We start from the raw sequence: 22,320 nt of genomic DNA, 5'->3' as shown, positions 1-22,320 counted from the left end.
AATTTATTGATGAATTTGCTGAAGTTAGAACTTGATCCGTAGATGTCTAAGAAACTGACAAAATGTTTGTTGTTGCATTATTACCTTGAGGGTATTATGTAATTTTTAATTAACACTACGTAACTAATTGACAATAACTAATTCTAAGATGACTAACTCTATCTTATGATAATTTTCTATCGACCATTAGGATAAATCAAAAAAATTTATCCGTTAATTTATTGAAATCGAGACTCTATTCTTAAATGTCTTGAAAACTAAGAGGCGCATGTACCATTGGCCGGGACATTATATATTTAAATAAAAAAATGATGAATAATGAAATATTGAACCTAAGGTGATTGATCTGATCATATGAAAGTTTATCATCGAGGCTAAGATAAATCAAGAAGTGTTCACGATGAATATCTTAAAAATATAACATCTCATGATTATACATTCTATTTTAATTTTTTTTTTTACAAATATATATTATAATTAAGGATTAAATCATGAATATCTGAATCATAATTCAACGTACTCATGCATCGTAGTTACGAGAGCATTATATATTTAGATAATATTACGTAAGGTGGAATAAAAGTCTGGCCGATTTAGGTTCAATCCGCGAGTGAACTTGACCCATTGGGCATGTTAAGAATTAAAATCCACAACTACTGTAACGAAAAAGAAACGAAGAGATTTCCTCTCCTTCTCTGGCTCTCTCTGATAAGGGTGGAAAAGCGAGCCCGTGGGGTGTCGCGGAGTCGGGGGTGGAGAAAACCCTAGATCGTGAAGGTCGAGGTGACAAGAGGTTGGTTTCTTCGCAATTCCTTCCTTTTCGATGGGGAGCTGGGAGGAAGTTCGTTTTCAGGCGATTTGGTTCGTTTTTGTGGTTAGCCGTGCATGGATTGGTGCTTGGTTCTAGAATGCTGTACAGAGAAATTTCCCTTTTGTTAGATCTGTCAAGGAGTAATGTAGGCTGGAAGGGTTGTTTTTTTTTGGGTGATTTTGTTCGTTGTTATGGTTAGTGGTAGAAGGGTCGGTGCTTGGTTCTAATATTCTGCGCAGATTTCTCTTATTTCCCTTCATTCGATCCCTCCAGAAGTAGTTTTACTGAGTTCTGGTTGATTTTCTTACTGGTCCATCTCGATCCCCATCGACTTCAGATCTTTGAAATCTATGGAACCTCGCTTATTTGTAGCCATGTTAGATTCCAGGTATATTGAAGGTCTAGGTTTTCTCTCGTTGTTATAAAAACGCCGGGGATGAACAGCTGATAATGGTTATATTTATTTTATTTTTTATTGGATTGAATATTATTTTAGAGGAAATATCGTGCTTGAAAAAGAGTGAGAGAGACATGTGATTTAATATTAAAAAAGATATGTGTTTTAATATAATCATTTACATTCTTCAAAAAAAAAAATTCCTTTGGTCAACTTCTTGGTAGTTTTTGGATTTCTTATTAGAGTGTCCTTGACCATACTGGTTTTCACCATTTCCAAATGTTGGATATAAAAGATACGGTTGTAGTAGGGGATGATCAGAAGTGTAGATAATCTTCATTAGATGCGATTGTTATGAAGTTTTGAAACTGGAAAAAAGTTGAAAACTTGAAATGGTGTTTAAAGTTGGCGGGATCATGGGGAGGGTTGCGGTTGTGCCTCCGAGAATGTGTTCTGCTTGTTAGGGAAGATTTCTGTTGGTGTTCAAAATTGGTTTCATTTATCTATTCCACAAGTTTGGTGGTTCTTTTCAGACTTATGGAGGAGGCTTTGGATGCCTCGTTTTGTTGTGGACAGGGAGGATTGTTTCAGTGGTGGTGTTGGCGGTGGTTAAGGTGGTAGTGGTGGTGGTGATTGTGCATATCAACAAGAGCCATTTAATTTGAAGGTCTGAAGATGAGCAAAGGCAGCCGTAGCCCACCTAGAGATCGCAGAATCCGCACAGAACGTACCTCATATCGTGATGCTCCATATAGGAGGGATTTCCCTCGTGCTTCAAGGTTTCTTATTGCTTAGAATCTTTCATTTTTGATCCTTGTATAATGTACTCTGGAACTTAGAGCATTTGATAATCATAATTAACCTTTCATTGTTTTTGTTTTTTCATATTGTGTTGTCAGTACTTCATATACATCATTCAGTTTTACATCTGATCTGCTTTATCTTATGCTTTTCTTGATAGTTATAATACTAAAGTGATAGTAAGTTGGTTATTATTATACTTAATATGTGCCTGCATTGGAGATGTACACTCACACACCAACATTCTGAGTGGATACACCATAACCCATTGATATGTGGAAAAACTTGTTAGAAATAGCAGTGTCCAACACTTGGATCCACACCTGTGTTGGTTTTTATACTCATACCTGTATCCAAGTAACATAGGTGTGTAAAATGGGAAGGAAAAAGGGCAGAAGTCCATGAGTCTCTGACTATAGAAACCACTAAAACAATTCATTCATTAGAGCTGAATTTACAGTTATGACTATTTTCATTTGTGATCATTTTGGGATTGGTGCTGGTTTTTGTGTGAGTGAGTTAATGCACACCTGAAGCATAAGGATGTTTTGGTGTATATATTAGGTGCCTGCCTTGGTATTGTGCTGATGACTTTTGCATGTTGATATGCCAATAACTGTTTTTTTTTCCTCTGAAAATGTGTTTGTATCATCAAAGTGTAGATGATTTTGAAATATCTATGTAGTGATTGGAAAATAGTGTAATCTTAGAAGTCTGCAATGAAATGTAGGTGAAAATGGTATTTTTAGAACTTCTTTTAATTAATTATTGCTCAAGATGTATTTGATATTTGTCGATTTCTCCTTTTCTGTGCTTTATTACAGGTATGATTTGTGCAAGAACTGCAAACGACCTGGGCATTACGCAAGAGAATGTCCAAATGCAGCTGTCTGTAATAGTTGTGGCCTCCCAGGGTAATATTCAAATGTTCATCCCTGCATTTTTTTCTTGCTTGATCTCATCTTGTCACCATTTACTACTTGAATTGCCTGCTTCACCTTTATAGGTTCTTCTATACTACACTATACTATGATATAAAGAGCAAGACAAAGGATTGAAACAGTTTATATTGAAGAACCTTATGCGGTAATTTGAACTAAGATAATTGTGCTAAGCTAATGTTTATGGGGAAAAAATATGCTAAGTTATGTTGTGATAATGGAATATCATGATGGCAAAAGACGTTTCGCTCGCCCCTAGCGCCTTCGTCAGTCCTTCCAGGCCAACACGGAAGAGGTGGGATTATGGAATCTCATGGTACTATATATAGTTGTTCAAGTCATCATCCCATCATCACTGAGGCCCATCGTCACTGAGGCATGTTTGTCCCAACTAGTTTGGTGGGTGTTGTGATCCGATTGACAAAGGCGGAGAGTGATCACCTGTGCAGAGAGCCCAGAAAAGGTGTGGCTTCAAGTAAGCTTCTACCTTGCTCCTTGTAAGATGCAGGAGGCAGAAATGTATTGGAAAAATATACACCAAAGCAGTGAAATCTAACTGAGCCAATATAAGATGCTTGAAATGGAATAAGTATAAAATCTAAACAAGAAGATGCGTTTGGTGGAATTTACTGAGATCTTCGTAAGAACAATGTAGTTAAGTAAGCCAGAATGGGTGAGTTCCTCATCTTGGAGTCAAATTCCATCATTGGGACAAAAGTATAAAGTGAACAAGATCTCAATGTTGTCCAGATATAATAATCTTATATCACCTCTTTTTTTTTGTCCCCCAAATTTAATCATTTATTGTATCTAGCTAATCATTGTCCTATATATAATTAACTTCATATTTCAGATATATTTTGGCATGCAAAATAGAACAGGATTGATTTACTATGATCATGTTGTGAGAATATATCATATCAAAACCAATATGTGTTCCACTGTGAATCTTGTTTATGTTTTGGAGTTATGCTTAATACCTTTTAGATATTAGAATTATTTATTTTATTTTTATCATTTCTAGTAACTTTATTTTAGCATTCGTAGCTCTATTATTGTAACTGTTAGCTTTTAAATGATCCATCACTTCAATCCAAGGAATAATATGATCGGACGTTTTGTTTGTATTCTGGAAAGTTTAAAATACCGTGAATTTGCATCTCTTCAGACATATTGCATCAGAATGCACAACAAAGTCATTGTGCTGGAATTGCAAAGAACCTGGACATTTGGCAAGCAATTGTCCCAACGAGGGCATCTGCCACACCTGCGGCAAGGCCGGCCACCTTGCTAGGGACTGTTCCATGTCACAGCTGCCTCCTGGTGACCTGAGACTCTGTAACAATTGCTACAAACAGGGGCATCTCGCCGCAGACTGCACGAACGAGAAAGCATGCAACAATTGCAGGAAGACAGGGCACCTCGCTCGTGATTGCACAAACGAGCCAGTCTGCAATCTCTGCAATGTCGCAGGGCATGTAGCTAGGCAATGCCCAAAGTCAGGAACGCTTGGTACCTTTGGAGGTGGCTTTGGCGCCGGTGGCTTTGGTGGTGGGTTTCGTGGTGGGTACCAAGATGTCATCTGTCGGAACTGCAATCAGGTTGGGCATATGAGTCGGGACTGCATGGGTGCTCTGATGATCTGCCATAACTGTGGCGGAAGGGGGCATATGGCCTACGAGTGCCCATCAAGTAGGTTCATGGACCGTGGGTTCCGAAGGTACTGAATGCCATCTGCTTTTCCATCTGCCAACCGATCTTTTTAATGCTATATTTTCAGTATTGTATTCTCTACATATTTGATACTTAGTCCATTTAAAGACCATTTAAGAAACTTGAACTTCCAGGCCGTAGAGAGGGCTCGTATTTCTTGTCTTTGGTGATAATTATTGGATGCACTGTATCAGATATCTTTTTCATATTTGATGTGCCGTTCGCAGACGTTTAGACCTATAGCATATTCATGCAGACGGTTTTGATATTCCGTCCAATCTCCGTGCCTGAATCATGCCCGATTCAGGGGCCATCCAAAAGTGAGTCAGTCGTGGATTCTTCCTTCATGCAAAGTCGGTAAATTGCAGGTATATTTCATTATTTTTTAAAAAAAGAAATTAGGTACATTTATGTAAAATTTTGAATCTCACACTAACGCATTTGCAAAAGTAAAATTTGAAATGAGAAATTCTAAAATTATTAAAGACAGCAATTTTGCCTGAGCAATGTGTATTGAAAATTTTGGTTTGCCCTCAGAATTTATTTAGTTTTTTAAAAGTTTAACCGGATGATATAGTCCACCCAGTTCTGCAAAGATCACACAGGACACAAAAGAATCTCACTTCTACGATTAGTTGCAATATGAAGCGAGAGATCTGCCGGTTAGGAGTTTGCAACTTGCAAGTAACACACAGGTCAATACATTGCAAGAGAATCATAAGCCTAATCGAACTTCCGATTGTCCTTAAAACCATTGGTTTGTCCTTTTTCGTTGTAGTTTTTCGACGACGTCTTTAACTGTTGTCGCAACCAATCAGGCAGAGAAATACCAGACAAATTAATAACATCTAAGCAGTGCAAATGCAAAGATGGTAATGATTAACCGAAAATTTTAAAAGTTTGGGAAGTACCTTTGCTAGGAGTGCCTTGTGATATCTGTATCCCTGCAATCATAGAAAGAAAGAAGGTGGTTGTGGCATCAACCTTGGTTACCTTTTATTTGAGGATACTAACTCATTTGAACAAGATTCACTGACCTTGTCTGTGCCGTAAATATAGTCACAGTAGGTAAATACAGAAGCAAAATTGCTTTGGCTCTGCCGTCCTACATGGTGATGATAATCATGATATTCGGCTCCTCCGTAGAAGGGAACTAATTTGGTGGAGTCCAAGGGAAGTCATATCTGTTCATAGAGGCATTCAGCAAAAATAAAATGTAGTATCTGCCTTCAATATAGCTCATAAAAGTGAAAAACAAATGGAATCAAACGAGAAGGTCAAATATTACTTATCAGCGGCTTCATAAAATCGATCAATTTTAAGCGACACAGAGTAAAAAAAAATAAAAAAACAGGGCTATTATGTGAGAGAAAAGTGAAGGATCAATATCAAAAGATGAATTGGTTGGTTAGAAACAAATTGATAATTTAATGCATAAATAAATATCCATGAATGATGTAAGAATGCGAATATAAAACTTCTTATAATATGCTCTAATAGCTTCTTAATTCTTGATTGTATATGACCGAAATTGGAAGGTTTACCTAGATTAGAACAGACTTGTAACCTTCTGTCATTTTGAGCTTATTTTCATTAAAAAGATTATTTTCAAAAACTGTTTTTAATCATTGATTCCGTTCGGAAGTTGAGTAGATGTGCAGATGATGAGGGGGCAAGAATGTTGACGGAGGGAAAACTTCGAGCTGAGAGCTACGGACCTAGAGCTAGGAGCTGTGGACCTACGCACACCACAAGCAGAGCCAACAGGAACGTTAGAGTGAGAACCAGGGAGAGGGTCCTTGGCACAGACACTCTGATGCTCAAGTTAGAACGATATCCGAGCGAAAATGGAGAAGAAAATGAATAGTAGAACAGTAATATGAATACGTGTGCGTACGCGCGTACCTGACCAACAGAGAGGACCCCTTTTTATATTGTCTCTTATAACCTCCGCAATAATGAGGCGTCATAGAATATCAGGTGACATAATATGTAGGGTAGTGGAAGATGTATGACATCCTTCTTCTAGGCAGAGGAAAGTTTCGTTGTGCATATATGTCCAAGTAGGGGAATATTTCCTAGTGAGTAGCCGTTATTCTCTGATAGGTGGTTGCAATTCCCTGACAAAGTTATATCCTAGAGGGAGTCTGATCAACTATAGTGTGGGTCGGGTTTATGTTGGAAGTCATTCCCATGCAAAGTGAGAAACTGAGCCCCGGAGATTCAACCGGCTCTAGTGCCGGTTGGGCTTATGTTGGGAGTCATGCCCATGAGAAGTGGGGAACTGAGCCCTAAAAATCTGACCGGTTCTAGGGTTAGTCGGGTTTATATTGGGAGTCATGCCCATGAGAAGTAGGGAACTGAACCCTAAATGTCCGACTGGCTTTAGGGCCAATCAGATTTATGTTGGGAGTTTGCCCATGAGAAGTGGGGAACTAAGCCCCAGAGGTTCGACCGATTATGCTACTAGTTGGGTTTATGTTGGGAACCATGCCTATGAGAGGTGGGGAATTGAGCCCCGGAGGTCCGGTCGACTCTGGTGCCGACCAAATTTATGTTGAGAGTCATACCCATTAAAAATGGGAAGCTGAGCCCTGGAGATCTAATCGGTTCTAGGACCGATTGAGCTTATGTTGGGATAGGAGTCACGCCCATGAGAAGTGGGAAACTGAGTCCCGGAGGTCCAACCGACTATAGGGCCGACCGGATTTATGTTGGGAGATATGCCCATGAGAAGTGAGGAATTGAGCCCTAGAGATCCGATCGACTTTAGGACCGATCGGGTTTATGTTGGGAGCCCTGCTTATGAGGAGTGGGGAGCTGAGTCCCATTGAAAGTAGTCCTTTCGAATACATACACCTTGACTTTGACTATCATATTATCTTGACTTTGATTGCCACATTATCTTAACTGTCGACCCTGTTAGGATCCTTCGTACGACTAGAGAGGGGGGTGTGAATAGCCGACCCCAATCTTTCTCGTTTCTTCCTACGATTAGGTTAGTGCAGCGGAAATACAACGTAGAAAGAAAATAAGAGAAGAAAGACAAACCATATAACGAGGTTCGGAGATGAACTCCTACTCCTCGGCGTGTCCGTAAGGTGGACGAAGCCTATCAATCCGTCGGTGGATGAGCCCCCGGAAAACCGGCTAACAAGAACTCCTTATGGGTGGAGAAACCTCGCCACAATCTTTTGCAAAAGCAATACAGGAGATACAAAGAAGAGCAAGAACAATATGAATGTAAAACAAACAAGCTTGCCTTCTCGTCTGGAGTCCGTTGATGAAGCAGCAGCTTCACGGATGCCAGCAGCTAGAAAACCAGAACGAAGCTCACGCGAAGCTTCAGCAAAGCTCAAATCGCAGTGTCGTGAGGAAGAGAGTTGTTATCTTCTTCGTCTCCTGTAGAGGTCTTATACCTGCACCTACGAAGAAGACACAGAAGACACAGAATCTAGCCGTTGTGTCGCAACGGCTAGTGTGTGGACCGATCAGGCATCACCCTGATCGGTCTGGGGTCCGATCGGTCGTGGGGACCGATCAGCTCTATGCTGATCGGTCCCGGATCGATCAGATAGAGTTTCCTAGCGTGCCAGGCTGACCTGATCGGTCCGTGGACCGATCAGCTCTGCTGATCGGTCATGGGGACCGATCTCGATCGGTCCTCGGACGATCCCACCTCTCACGAGAGGTGGGCGTATCTCTGCTCAACTCTTCCGATCGGTCTCCGCACCCATCGGATGTCTTAGAACCCTTCATTTGTTATCCGATCGGTCACCGGATCGATCGATACACATATATCATTGGATCGATCTGCAGACCGATCCCGAGCTTGGTTTTTGCCCAAACCAAGTCCCAAGTCTCCTAAACCAACATCCGGTCAACCTTGACTGTTGGTACATCATGCTTAGCATCCGGTCCCTCCCTGACTCTCCACCCAGTGTCCGGTCAATCCCTTTGACCCACTTGGACTTTTTCTACACCGGATGTCCGATCATCCCGATCCATCTGGATTTTCCTTCTGGCTTCACTCACGGGACTTTCACCGCTTCACTCACCAGATTTCCACCTGCCTAACATCCCGTTAGGACTTTCCCCCAGCTTCACTCACTGGACTTTCCAACCGCCTAACATCCCAGTTAGGACTTTCTCCTCCGGCTTCACTCACCAAGACTTTCCAACCGCCTAACATCCCGTTAGGACTTTCCCCCAGGCTCACTCACTGGGACTTTTCCAGTGCCAAGTCTCCATACTTGGACTTTTTCCGTGCCAAGTCTCCATACTTGGACTTTTCGCGTGCCAAGCTCCCTGCTTGGACTTTTCCAGTGCCAAGTCTCCATACTTGGACTTTTCCAGTGTCAAGCTCCCTGCTTGGACTTTTCAGGTCAACCAGATCAACCAGATCAACCTTGACCTATGGTTGCACCAACAATCTCCCAAGTTTGTATTCTTGTCAACACATCAGAATACAACTTTTCTACTCTCGTCAAACATTGTCAAACATCAAAATACAACTCGAGTCAGGTCACCCTTTACCAACTCGAGTCAGGTCAACCAAGTCAACCTTGACCTAAGGTTGCACCAACAATCTCCCCCTTTTTGATGTTTGACAAAATCCAAAATCAAGTTAGGTTAACCCGATAACCTAACTTAGGTTTTCCAACCATCTTCCAATGTCCAATGTTCTTTCCTTGAGCATTCTCGGTTAACCCGATAACCTAACTTGGGTATAATTCTCCCCCTTTTTGACACACATCAAAAAGAATTCCAATGTTCTTCCTTGAACATTCCTTGACATTCTTCCCCTAGCTTAGGTTAACCCGATAACCTAACTTGGGTTCTCCAATAATTCTCCAATGAACGCTCTCCCCTTTTTGACACACATCAAAAAGAAAAAGGAGGGTATCAAGGTCAAGAGTTTCTTCCTAATGAAAGTCCCATACCTTTCATTGAAACTCTTAATTTCCCCCTTGATACTAAACTCAACAATCAACTTAGTGATAATCCCATATCACTAATCCTCAAAAGTATTTTGGAGTAAAAACTCCCCCTAAAAGTCAACTCCCCCTTGACAATTAGGTAAAACTCCCCCTTGACCATTGCACCAACAATGTCTTGGAGAGTTTCAAAACTTTAGAAATCCACAAAACCCAACTTCTAGCTGAAATTTCAGACCACAGTCGAAATTCAGCAAATTCAGCACACCTGATCGGTCACCGGACCGATCAGGACCCCTCTGGATCGGTCCCCAGACCGATCCAGCCTTCCCTGGATCGGTCCAGTGACCGATCCAGCCTTGGATCAGGCGGTTTCTGATTTCTTCTCTCCCGAAATTCAGAAACTCACAACAAATTCCAGAAAATTCAAAAAATTGTGAAATTTTGAGGATACATTCCTCATACCATATACTATCGTGGAAAAATAGTTTTCTATGAAAATAACTTCCATTTTTCAATCTTGATACAAAGTTCAAAAACTTTGAAATAGTTCAAGTTTAACTCAACTTTGTATCACAATGTTCAATGATGAATGCAATCACTAAGATGGCTTCATCAAGGTTTTCCAAATCAATTTCAAAATGATTTTAAACCTTTTAATTTAGGACCATAATCTTAGGGCTAAATGTACATGACTTGTACACACGCTTTCCCTATGATCCTCCATTTCTTGAATTAGGCTCATCTAGGTACAAGAACTATGCACCTTGATCCTAATTCATGATCCTAATATCTCACACACATCTAAAGTGTATCAAACACATCCATGACAATTTTGATGTGAGATATGGGTTTAGGTATCTTAGACTAAGGTCTCATGCATTTTCTAAACACAAATTTGATCTCAATATCAAAATGTATTTTTCATCCTTAAATCAATTCAATTGATTATTAATGCAAGAGATGATGACATAGCATAAAATGGTATCATAAATGAAGACATGTGCCAATGTCATGATGTCATGGCATAAAGTTTGAAACTTAAATAAACATGACATAAAAACTAGCCTAAGCATTATCATGACATTTCAAATGATAATAAAACTAAACATGATGTCATGACATGTGAGGGCAAACAATCATGGCAAGATTTAGCATACATAAATATACCTAGATTACCTATCTAAGTATCCTTAACCACTTGGCTAACTTCAAACTTAATCCTAGATTGTCCTAAAATGCCAAAATCCTAATTTTGACACTTCTTGAACTCTAGATTAATTCATGCCACTTAAAGATCAAATTTATCCTCAAAACTTGGCATGTTTCATTTTTCCTCGAGAGTTCTCTAGATTTTCCCAAATTGTGCCGATTAAAATCATTCTTTTCCATAATGGCACATTTTACTCTTCCAAGGAGTAAATGATAATTCCATTTCATTTTCAAAGGTTCACAAAACCTTGAAAATGCTCCTTGAGTGTCAATTCCTCAAAGTTGGGTTAACTACCCTTCTTATTGGAGTTGACACTCTCTAACCCATTTATGGGGTAGAGAAGATGCTCCTAGGAACCCAATACCTATTAGAGCTCATTGGGTTCACTAAATATTCACTAGGGATAACTTCCCTAGCAACCCTCCTAATGACCCTCTTAGGCTTTAAAGCCTTGGTCATTTGGGTCTCATCAAGGTCAACTATAGGGGTGACTTCCCTTGTGACCTTGGTAATGGTCTTCCTAGCCCTAGGTTTTGTTCCATAATCGAATGGAACACTATGATAAGTGGGCTTGACCACTTGGGACTTAGGCTTGTGACCCAAACCTTTCTTGTCCTTGGACTTGGGTTTTTGACTCTTAAACCCTAGAGATGACTTCTCCATATTTTTAAGAGCATTTTCTAAATTATCAAGTCTTGACCTCAAGACTTGATTTTCCCTCTCTAATACCTCAAGTGTTAATTTGTCATTTTTCTTTGAGGTATTCCTAGGCATATGTCTAGATGATTTGGGATTTCTACCTAGATTTTCCTTAGCCTTAGATGAGTTAATTCTAGGGTTGGCTTTCCTAGTGTTATCCTTATCTAGGCTCACATGTTTGGCACCTAAGCATGTGTATCGATTTCTATAATTAACATGCTTATCATTCTTGACAATAGCAATAAGGCTACTAGCATGCATCTTACTAGAATTGCAAGAATGTGCCTTAGAGATTACCTTAGGGTTTGCCCTAGCTCCCCCTATACATATGCTCGATCTCTTGTCCTTGTGAGATTGCCTCCCTCTCGGACATTGGCTCCGATAATGCCCCCTTCGCTTGCATTGGAAGCACACCACGTGCTCCTTGCCCTTGCGTGTTGGGACTCCGGCTTCCTTGACCTTTGGTGCCGGTGGAGTCTTTCTTACCCTCTTCGGACACTTACTCTTGTAATGTCCATGTTCCCTACACTCAAAGCACATAATGTGTAATTTAATTGAACTTAAATTGCTTGAGTTACCTAGGGTTGAGGGTGGAGATGAGCTTTCTTCTTCATCCCTTCCGGAGGTAGAATCTTCTTCTTGCTCCGATCTTGAACAAGAGGAACTCTCCTCCTCTTCTTCCTTGGATGTTGAGTAGCCCTCAACTCCCAATTCGCTCCCTCCATGATGTGAGCTACTTGGCTCACTAGGCTCCTCTTCATGGCTTGAAGTGGAGCTCTCCTCATGGTACTTGGCCAAGTTATCCCATAATTCCTTGGCATTGTTGTAACCTATCTTACACAAGATGTTAGTAGGCAATGAAAATTCAATTATTCTCGTTACCTCTTCGTTGATTTCGGATTTGTGAATTTGTTCTCTTGTCCACTCCTTCTTCTCAAGTGGTTTTCCTTCCTTATCCACCGGAGGAATAAAACTTTCTTGTACACAAAACCAATTCATTATGTTAGTCATAAGAAAGTACTTCATCCTTACCTTCCAATACGCGAAGTCACCGCATTCGTAGAAGGGTGGAATGGTGATGTCTTCTCCATAGAGATCCATTCTCTAGCTTTGCTCCCACGGGTGTTGATCCGATGAAGAGCGACCTCGCTCTGATACCACTTGTTAGGATCCTTCGTACGGCTAGAGAGGGGGGTGTGAATAGCCGACCCCAATCTTTCTCGTTTCTTCCTACGATTAGGTTAGTGCAGCGGAAATACAACGTAGAAAGAAAACAAGAGAAGAAAGACAAACCATATAACGAGGTTCGGAGATGAACTCCTACTCCTCGGCGTGTCCGTAAGGTGGACGAAGCCTATCAATCCGTCGGTGGATGAGTCCCCGGAAAACCGGCTAACAAGAACTCCTTATGGGTGGAGAAACCTCGCCACAATCTTTTGCAAAAGCAATACAGGAGATACAAAGAAGAGCAAGAACAATATGAATGTAAAACAAACAAGCTTGCCTTCTCGTCTGGAGTCCGTTGATGAAGCAGCAGCTTCACGGATGCCAGCAGCTAGAAAACCAGCACGAAGCTCACGCGAAGCTTCAGCAAAGAGGAGCTCAGCAAAGCTCAAATCGCAGTGTCGTGAGGAAGAGAGTTGTTATCTTCTTCGTCTCCTGTAGAGGTCTTATACCTGCACCTACGAAGAAGACACAGAAGACACAGAATCTAGCCGTTGTGTCGCAACGGCTAGTGTGTGGACCGATCAGGCATCACCCTGATCGGTCTGGGGCTGGTCTGATCGGTCGTGGGGACCGATCAGGCTCTATGCTGATCGGTCCCCAGACCGATCAGAATAGAGCACAGAGAGTTGCCCAACTCTCTGTGCGTACCCTGATCGGTCCCGTGGACCGATCAGGCTTCCTGCTGATCGGTCATGGGGACCGATCAGGCCCCAATCTGATTGGTCCCCGGACCGATCCCACCTCTCTGTACGAGAGGTGGCTGTGTCTCTGCTCAACTCTTCTAATCGGTCTCCAGACCGATCAGATGTCTTACAGAACCCTTCTGTTTGTTATCTGATCGGTCACCAGATCGATCAGATACACAAACGTATCGCTGGATCGATCTGCAGACCGATCCAGAGCTTGGTTTTTGCTCAAACCAAGTCCCAAGTCTCCTAAACCAACATCCGGTCAACTTTGACCTGTTGGTACATCATGCTTAGCATCCGGTCAGTCCCTTGACCTGCTAAGACTCTCCACCAAGTGTCCGGTCAATCCCTTTGACCCACTTGGACTTTTCTCTACACCAGATGTCCGATCATCCCTGATCCATCTGGATTTTCCCTTGCCTGGCTTCACTCACCAGGACTTTCACCTGGCTTCACTCACCAGGATTTCCACACTGCCTAACATCCCAGTTAGGACTTTCTCACTGCCTGGCTTCACTCACCAGGACTTTCCAACTGCCTAACATCCCAGTTAGGACTTTCTCACTGCCTGGCTTCACTCACCAAGACTTTCCAACTGCCTAACATCCCAGTTAGGACTTTCTCACTGCCTGGCTTCACTCACCAGGACTTTTCCAGTGCCAAGTCTCCATACTTGGACTTTTCCCGTGCCAAGTCTCCATACTTGGACTTTTCGCGTGCCAAGCTCCCTGCTTGGACTTTTCCAGTGCCAAGTCTCCATACTTGGACTTTTCCAGTGCCAAGCTCCCTGCTTGGACTTTTCAGGTCAACCAGATCAACCAGATCAACCTTGACCTATGGTTGCACCAACAATCTCCCAAGTTTGTATTCTTGTCAACACATCAGAATACAACTTTTCTACTCTCGTCAAACATTGTCAAACATCAAAATACAACTCGAGTCAGGTCACCCTTTACCAACTCGAGTCAGGTCAACCAAGTCAACCTTGACCTAAGGTTGCACCAACAGACCCTACATTACCTTTGGAGTCACTCACAATACGCCGTATCACAAGCCTCCCCTTTAAGTCTAGTTGAAAGAGGTTCATTGCCGACTGACTAGACTCAAGTCCTTCTGTCATCTGATCATCCAGTCGACTAGCGACTCCAACCATCGTCACTCAATATTAACATTAACGTTATCTTCCTAAAAAATGTCTGTTAGGTGCTTTAAATGCAAGGTAAGGTGTCAGTGATATGCTTGAGGGTGTATCAGCGAAATGATTTGATTGTCTTATTCATCATAAATGTCGTTTTATGGGCAATCCGCCACGTGTTCCACCAATTCCCCTTTCGCCGGTGGAATAGCTTATGCATGTCTTTTTATACGAATCAACGATGATTCACCCCCTCTGATCTGACGGTTGCAACCAATTAACCCGTTTGATCGGATGGTTCAGGCTTTAAAGATGTCTCAGAGCTCTTGTTAAAAACCCTAAGCTTTTTAGGAGGCAATCCATTCGTGCCTTGTCTTCTTCAGTTTTCCTCTCAAGCGACTTCTACCGATTATGCATCCTTTCCCATGATCTTCCTAGTAAGTGTTTTTTCCTATCTTTCTGCGTCTCTCCTTTGTTTATCCATGGCCCAAGAAACCCTTATCCCTTGGTACATGTCAACTCGTTTTGATTTTGATAACTACGACCTTGAAACCGCCCGTCTAGCTTTTGAGATCCCCAAAAACCTACGCATTTTTATTCTTGACCCTCAAAACCTTCCTCACCATCCTCCGTTGGGCTATGTCGTCTTCTTCAAAGATCAACTTCAATCTGGTCTTCACTTCCCTATCCCCTACTTTCTATTCGAAATAAGCCAATACTTCCGCATCCTGCTCCAACAACTTGCTCCCAACGCCTTCCGATCTATGTGTGGAATGACGATCCTATTCCGTTTGTATGATATTCCCTTAGTCCCTCATATGTTCCACTATTTTTAATTTTCTAAAAAATCAGAGCCTAGGGGTTTCTTATTTCAATCTTGTCCTAAGACAGTTTTCTTCAAGAAAATGCATTTGTCTAATAAGGGATAAAAATCTCGTTTCTTTTTTTTTTATCCAAGTGTCTAATTCTGTGTCTTAGTCGATCGGTTGGCAAGCGTACCTTTTCCCCTCTCCTGAGTTAGGAGACCACCACCACAAACCTGAATTCGTTTTTGCTTCAAGGAAGTTGGCCGACCTGCAATTCAACATCTCCCAGCTGTTGCACAAGGGCCTCCTCTACATGTTTTGACTGAGTCCAGTCCGAGTGACGATTCCCTTCTCTTTTGCCAAGAATCAATAACTTAGTTTTTATGATATTTCTAATTGAGGTCCTTTCTATTTTGTGCATCCAGGACCATGTTCAAAGCTTTGGCTTCCGAGTCTCTATGATTGGAAGAGGCCAAACTAGATCAGCGAGGCCAATCCCTTTTGGCTGAGCGAGAAGATCAACCGGCCAACCTCGTTGGAGAGGCTTCCAACAACCAAGCGAGTGGTACTGGTACGACTTCGAGTGTGGGAGAAAGATTACCTTCTGGCCCTCTCATAGGGCTAAAGGAAGTTCCTCCCCTTGAATTTGAAACACGACTGAGCGTTAAGTGTAAAAGATGTTGTTTCGACACTGCTAAGCAACCATCTTCTGAGAGGATGCCCTCAACCATCATGCATTCCCCATGACCCACATGAGATAGGGAAGGCACTCAACCCTTGTATCCAGAGCAGATTCCTTCGATTCTACCCTCTCATAGCCCGATCCAAGGGGAAACAGTTTCCCTGTCGGGTGGATCTCCCATTGCCCCAACTTTTTTGGCGCCATGCTCTCGTCCGACCGAGCTTCTTACGGGGGCTTCCTTCCAGCCTAGTTCATCCTATTAGTCGAAGAGCCGATTTTAATTCTTTGCTATCTTCAACGTGTTAGTGCGGTTAGCACTAACGATCTAATTTAAGTTTTGATGAATGACAAAGTAAGTTAAGTTAGGTTCATTATGATCTAACACTTTGACCAAGTGTGAAGGAGAAGCCCAGACAGGTCGACGGGAAGATTAGATGTTTGGCACAAAGCCCAGCTAGGTCGACAGACAGACCGGATAGCTGGCACGAAGTCCAGACGGGTTGAAGGGCTGACCGGACTCTGGCACGAAGTCCAGAAGAGTCGAAGGGCTGACCGGACGTCTGACACAAAGTCCAGACGGGTCGACAGGATGACCGGACGTCTGGCAGGTAAGTGAAGGTAAATCACTAGAGGGGAGTGACTGTGAGGACACATTTCCGGGAAGGGAACATTAGGCATCGATCCAACTTAGATCCATTTCGGAAATCTAAGTTGAGATCGTGATTAGATTCCGGTCTCGAGGAGACAGAATCTAATTAATACCCTATTTGTTCATTATAACTGTGTTAATACTTTGTTTTGTAGAGTAATATAGTTTGCATTTTGCCTCGGACTAACTCTTTCTTGCAGGAGAAGGACTTTCTAGAGAAAAGTGGTCCGGGCGCCCAGAATGCAAAGTTTATTCCAAATGACGTCGCAATGTGGAGCGCTCTGGTTGGCTGGGCTACGTCACAGTCCAGGCGCCCGGAAGGGATTTGGGCGTCCGGAGCCTCATATATAAGGAGGATGAGCCCTGGAGCAAAGAACATCTCAGAACAAGATCTTCTAACGCTTGCTCTTCTGTGCTGTGCTCTAGCGACACTGCGAGGCTTCTCCGACAAGTGCTGTTTTTCTTTTCCTTATTATTGTCGACATTGTTTATTTATTAGCATTCCTATAATTTAAATTGTGTAATCATCTTTTCGAATTGCTAGTGAATTGCTCAACGAAAGTACTCAACGAGTGCGAGCCTTGGAGTAGGAGTCGGCAAAGGCTCCGAACCAAGTAAAACGACTCTTGTTAGCATTGATCATTTTATTCTTCCGCTTTGCACTGCACTCGAGTTTTTACGATATTTTTTAATCGCTATTCACCCCCCTCCCTCCTCTAGCGAATTCATCGATCCAACAAGTGGAGGTTTTGAATTGGTGCAACCACCAATCAAGCAAGGGAGGTTCTTTTTAAAGAAAAATAGATATCATTTGTATTTAAAATAAATCCTTATGCCTTTCATTTTTTTCCTCCAAAATTATTTTTGAAAAAGTCATTTTCATCTTTTCATCATTCATCAATATTAGAAAAATAGTGTATTTTTCAAAATTTGTAATAATATTTTTTAATATTTTATTTTTTTTTAAATAAAAAAAATAAAAAAAAATTCGCATATTTTCTTATCTCCCACATTGCTTACCCCAAGACAAAGTCTTGGAAATTGTCTCTGATCTATTTTTTTTTGCATATACCAATGTCTATTCAAGAAGGACAGAGCATCCACGAACCACCACTATAGGATCAAGAAGATTTCAACTACTGGAGGCGAAGAATGAAATGTTTCTTAGGAAGTCTAAACATTGATTATTGGCTGATATTGAGAAAACCTTCTCAGAACTCAGAACTAAACAAAAATATAAGTAAAATTATTTGTAATGTTTTATCTAACAATGTTTTACACAGACTAGAAAAGTACAAGAATGCACATGAGCTTTGGATCCAGTTGATCAAACTTCACGAGGAGTCGATGGAACTAGAAGATTAAGTCAAAATCAAATCTGGACTCGAATCAAATCCAATCGAAAAGCCTACTGAATTAGGGGTTGCGCTCAAGGTTAGTAATTTTTACCAAAATATCCCTGCTAGTAGTAGATTAAAAAATATGCATGTTAATATTTTTGAAAATATACGTGAAAATAGTGTATTTGATAATACATGCAAAAATACCCCTAGGATATTATCTGATAAAACGAATCTAATTAATTTAGAAAATTCAGAAAATTTGAAAATAATTAATAACCCTAAAAATTCAAATGATAGCCAAATCAATTTGAATGACTTTACCTCTAAGAAAAATTCAACTAATAATATTAAAAATATTATTGTACACAAAAATTTAAATAAATTAACAAATTCAGAAAAGTTAAATATTAAAAATTTAAATTTAAACTTAAATAAATCTGAAATTCAAATGATAATGATGACAAGATCAATATTGATCTAGATAAAATTAATAAATTTCTTAATAAATTATTTAATAATCTAGACAATATCAATCCAGAAAATCCTATCCAAACCCAAGATAATCTAATTAACAAAAAAATAAATTTTAAAGACATGACTAATCTAATAAATTCAACTAATCCTATCAACTTAAAAGTTAAAGAAAATATAAGGATAAAATCAAACACTTTGACAAAATCAAAACTAAATTTAACAAACTTAAATGTTAAAGATAACATGTTAAACAAAGATAGTCTAGAAAATTCAAAATTAACAATTAATAAAAGGTTAAAAGATAAATCTTTAAAGAGATATAATTCAAATAATTTAATTAATTCAAAATTAAAAATTAATAAAAACTTAAACATTAAATATACTCTTTTAAAGAAGGACAATTTGGCAAATTCAATTAATTCAAAATTAAAAACTTAAATTTAAAGTTACAAATTAAACATTAAATCTTAACTAAAACTAAAACTTAAATTGAATCAATAATTCAGGGGAGGCTCCAAAATAGCTGACACCTCCAAAACAAACCTACCCGATAGGGTAACTAAAACCAACCTACCCGGCAGGGTAATTAGGACTAGTTCAAAGAGATAATAGTTTAACTTGACCTACAGTACTGGTGAAGTTTTGGATGATAGTAAGTTAGGGAAGCTTAGTCTATGCATGTCTAGGAAGATATGACTTTGACCTGGTGCATTTGACTAAGTGAAACTAACTGAAACTACCCCTTACGGATCCTAACTAGTTAGACTAAGATTTTGTACTAAGTTCAGTGGATATGACTATTTGAAAAACCTCGAAGGTATGGTTACTCTAATGAAGTCCAAGTGACTCACCATAGCTCAGAAGTTTATCCAAAGAATGTCTATTTGTTGAGCCCAAAGCTAAACCTGAATCTAACACACAAAGTTAAACCAAACCCTAAAATTGAACTTAACTTCATCTCACAAAAACTATAGGATTACCTGATTGAAAATTTAGATCGGATGATATGACTAAGGACTTCAAATCGAATCAAACCAAATCAAATTGAACTAAATTGAATCGAAACAAATCGAATCGAATCTTACTAAATCTAATTATATTAAATCTAACTAAAATTAAATTAAATATAATTAAATTAAGTCTAACTAAAATTAAATCTAATTAAAATTAAAGTAAATTAAAAATTGAAAATTAAATTAAAATTAAAAATTAAATTAAATTAAATTAATATTTAAAAATCATTTTAAACATCCTTTCAAAAATTATTTTATTTTTTTTTAAAATCATATTAAAAATTATTTTAAAAATTTTATTAAAAAATCTGTTTAAAAAATCCTTTTAAAATTTCTTTTAAAAATTATTTAAAAAATCATTTCAAAATCCTTTTAAAAATTTATTTAAAAATCATTTTAAAAATTTATTTAAAAATCAGTTTAAAATATTCTTTTAAAAATCATTTAAAAAATCCTTTTAAAAATTATTAAAAAATCATTTGAAAAATCCTTTTAAAAAATTATTTTATAAAATTATTTAAAAACTTTTTAATTTTTTTAAAAAATTATTTAAAAATCTTTTTAAAAAGTCTTTTAAAAATTATTTAACAATGTTTTAAAAATACTTTTAAAGAATTATTTAAAAAATATTTTAAAAATCATTTTTAAATTCTTTTATAAAATTCTTTTAAAAACCTTTTAAAAAATCATTAAAAAATTATTTAAAAATTCTTTTAAAAATTATTTAACAATGTTTTAAAAATACTTTTAAAAATTATTTTAAAAAATTATTTAAAAAATATTTTAAAAATCATTTTTAAAAAATTCTTTTAAAAAAATTATTTAGAAATCCTTTTATTTTTTTGTTAAAAAAATTATTTTAAAACTTTTTAAAAATCCTTTTAAAAATTATTTTAAAAGATTATTTAAAAAATATTTTAAAAATTCTTTTAAAAAAATTTATTTAAAAAATAATTTGAAAATCATTTGAAAAATCCTTTTAAAAATTTATTTAAAAAATAATTTTAAAATGATTTTAAAAATCCTTTTAAAAAATTACTTAAAAATTATTTTAAAAATACTTTTTAAATTATTTTAAAAATCATTTTAAATCCTTTTAAAAAATTATTTTAAATTTGTTTTAAATAATTATTTTAAAAATTAGTTAAAAAAAATATTTTAACTTAAAAAGTATTTCATGTAAACTTAAAGTTAAACTAAGTCTAAATCCTAATGAAATTATTAAGATTTGGTTAACTTAAAATTCTAAGCTGAATTAAATAATTAATAAGTAAATAAGTGAAGTAAAAACTTTAAAAATTAACTCTACTCTAAATTATTTTAAATCAAACTTGACTTTACGTTAGAACGTTAACTACTTAAATTAAATCATAATTTATCTTAATTAAAGGTTGACTTAAATTGAATTTTACTTAACTTGGTTTAATAACTTTAACTCTGAATTAATACTAAGTTTAAACTTAGTTAATCCTACTTAAGTTAAATCCAGAATGAAGTGAAAAGTTAAATTATTAATTCATTTAAATTATTCAAATAAGTTTTAATTTGTTAAATTAAGTAAAAGCTAATCAATAAACTATTGATAATGATTAATTGAATTAGTAGGAAGGGATTCGGGCACTCGAAAGGGATCCAGGCGCTCGGAATGCAAAGTTTAAAACGACGTCGCAACGTGGAGCGCTCTGGTTGGCTGGGCTACGTCACAGTCTAGGTGCCCGGAAGGGATTCGGGCACCCGAAGCCTCCTATATAAGGAGGATGAGCCCTGGAGCAAAGAACATCTCATAACAAGATCTTCCAATGCTTGCTCTTCTGTGTTGTGCTCCTGTGACGCTGTGAGGCTTCTCCAACAAGTGTTGTTTTTCTTTTCCTTATTATTGTCGGTATTGTTTATTTATTAGTATTCCTGTAATTTAAACTGTGTAATCATCTTTTCGAATTGCTAGTGAATTGCCCAACGAAAGCACTCAACGAGTGCGGGCCTTGGAATAGGAGTCGACAAAGGATCTGAACCAAGTAAAATGATTCTTGTTAGCATTGATCATTTTATTCTTCCGCTGTGCACTCGACTCGAGGTTTTACGATATTTTTAATCGCTATTCGCCCCCTCTAGTGAATTCATCGATCCAACACAACGTGCCATCTGCCCAAGGGGTGGCTTCATCTTCAGATCCTCCGCTAGCCTATGGGCATGTATAATTGAAAGATTTGCTAACAGAAGCCTGAGAGGATGTGGTGACCCGAGTGGAATGTCGTTTGACAATGGGGTTGGCGGATGGGTTTGCTCAGAACCTAACTGCGATAAGTTTCAATTGACTTATCCTTTTAACTGGAATACTGTTAATAATTCTTTCTTTTAGTTTTGGGTGCTTGGGATGAACATATCCCAAACCTTGGTGAGTGTGGGGCGTACAAATGAGGTGTTGAGGAGTTGGATAGAAGAATTATAAATATCTTCTACCCTCACTAAAATCCCATTCTTGGATGCACAATAAAGGGCTCGGACACAAGCTGGCCCCTTGAGTGAGCTAGAACAGAAAGTGCAGGAGGTCTAGGAGCTAGCTAGCGCTGAGACAGTAAAAGCGCAAAAAATGGAAGCTTCCTTGAAGACCAATGAAGCCAAGCTCCGATCGAAAAAGGCAAGAAGGGCTCGGATGATGGCAGATTTGGATGAAAAAACTGCTGAAGCCCAGGGCCTCTCCCACAAGTTAAAGGAGGTAGAAATTGTTGGTGCAGTTAGCACAAATGATCAAACTTGAGTTTTGATGAATGACAAATAGGTTAAAGTTAG

General features: G+C 38.6%; 1 protein-coding gene and 1 pseudogene across 1 annotated transcript; one reads left to right on the top strand and one right to left on the bottom strand.

Moving 5' to 3' along the window:
- The first annotated feature begins 638 nt into the window (after window positions 1-638).
- On the top strand, window positions 639-4,903 carry LOC121984789 (zinc finger protein GIS2-like). Its single transcript, XM_042537920.1, has 4 exons — window positions 639-793; window positions 1,785-1,987; window positions 2,834-2,923; window positions 4,119-4,903. The coding sequence occupies exons 2-4, from the start codon at window positions 1,884-1,886 to the stop codon at window positions 4,675-4,677; spliced, it is 753 nt and encodes a 250-aa protein (XP_042393854.1). The 5' UTR covers window positions 639-793; window positions 1,785-1,883; the 3' UTR covers window positions 4,678-4,903.
- A 271-nt stretch (window positions 4,904-5,174) lies between these two features.
- The window catches only part of LOC121984788, a 33,802-nt pseudogene continuing 16,656 nt past the window's right edge, over window positions 5,175-22,320 (bottom strand).

Source organism: Zingiber officinale, chromosome 5B, assembly GCF_018446385.1.
Source record: "Zingiber officinale cultivar Zhangliang chromosome 5B, Zo_v1.1, whole genome shotgun sequence".
NCBI classification, from domain to species: Eukaryota; Viridiplantae; Streptophyta; class Magnoliopsida; order Zingiberales; family Zingiberaceae; genus Zingiber; species Zingiber officinale.
The sequence above is the reverse complement of the archived record's forward strand: the minus strand, read 5'-3'. Positions and strand labels throughout refer to the sequence as shown.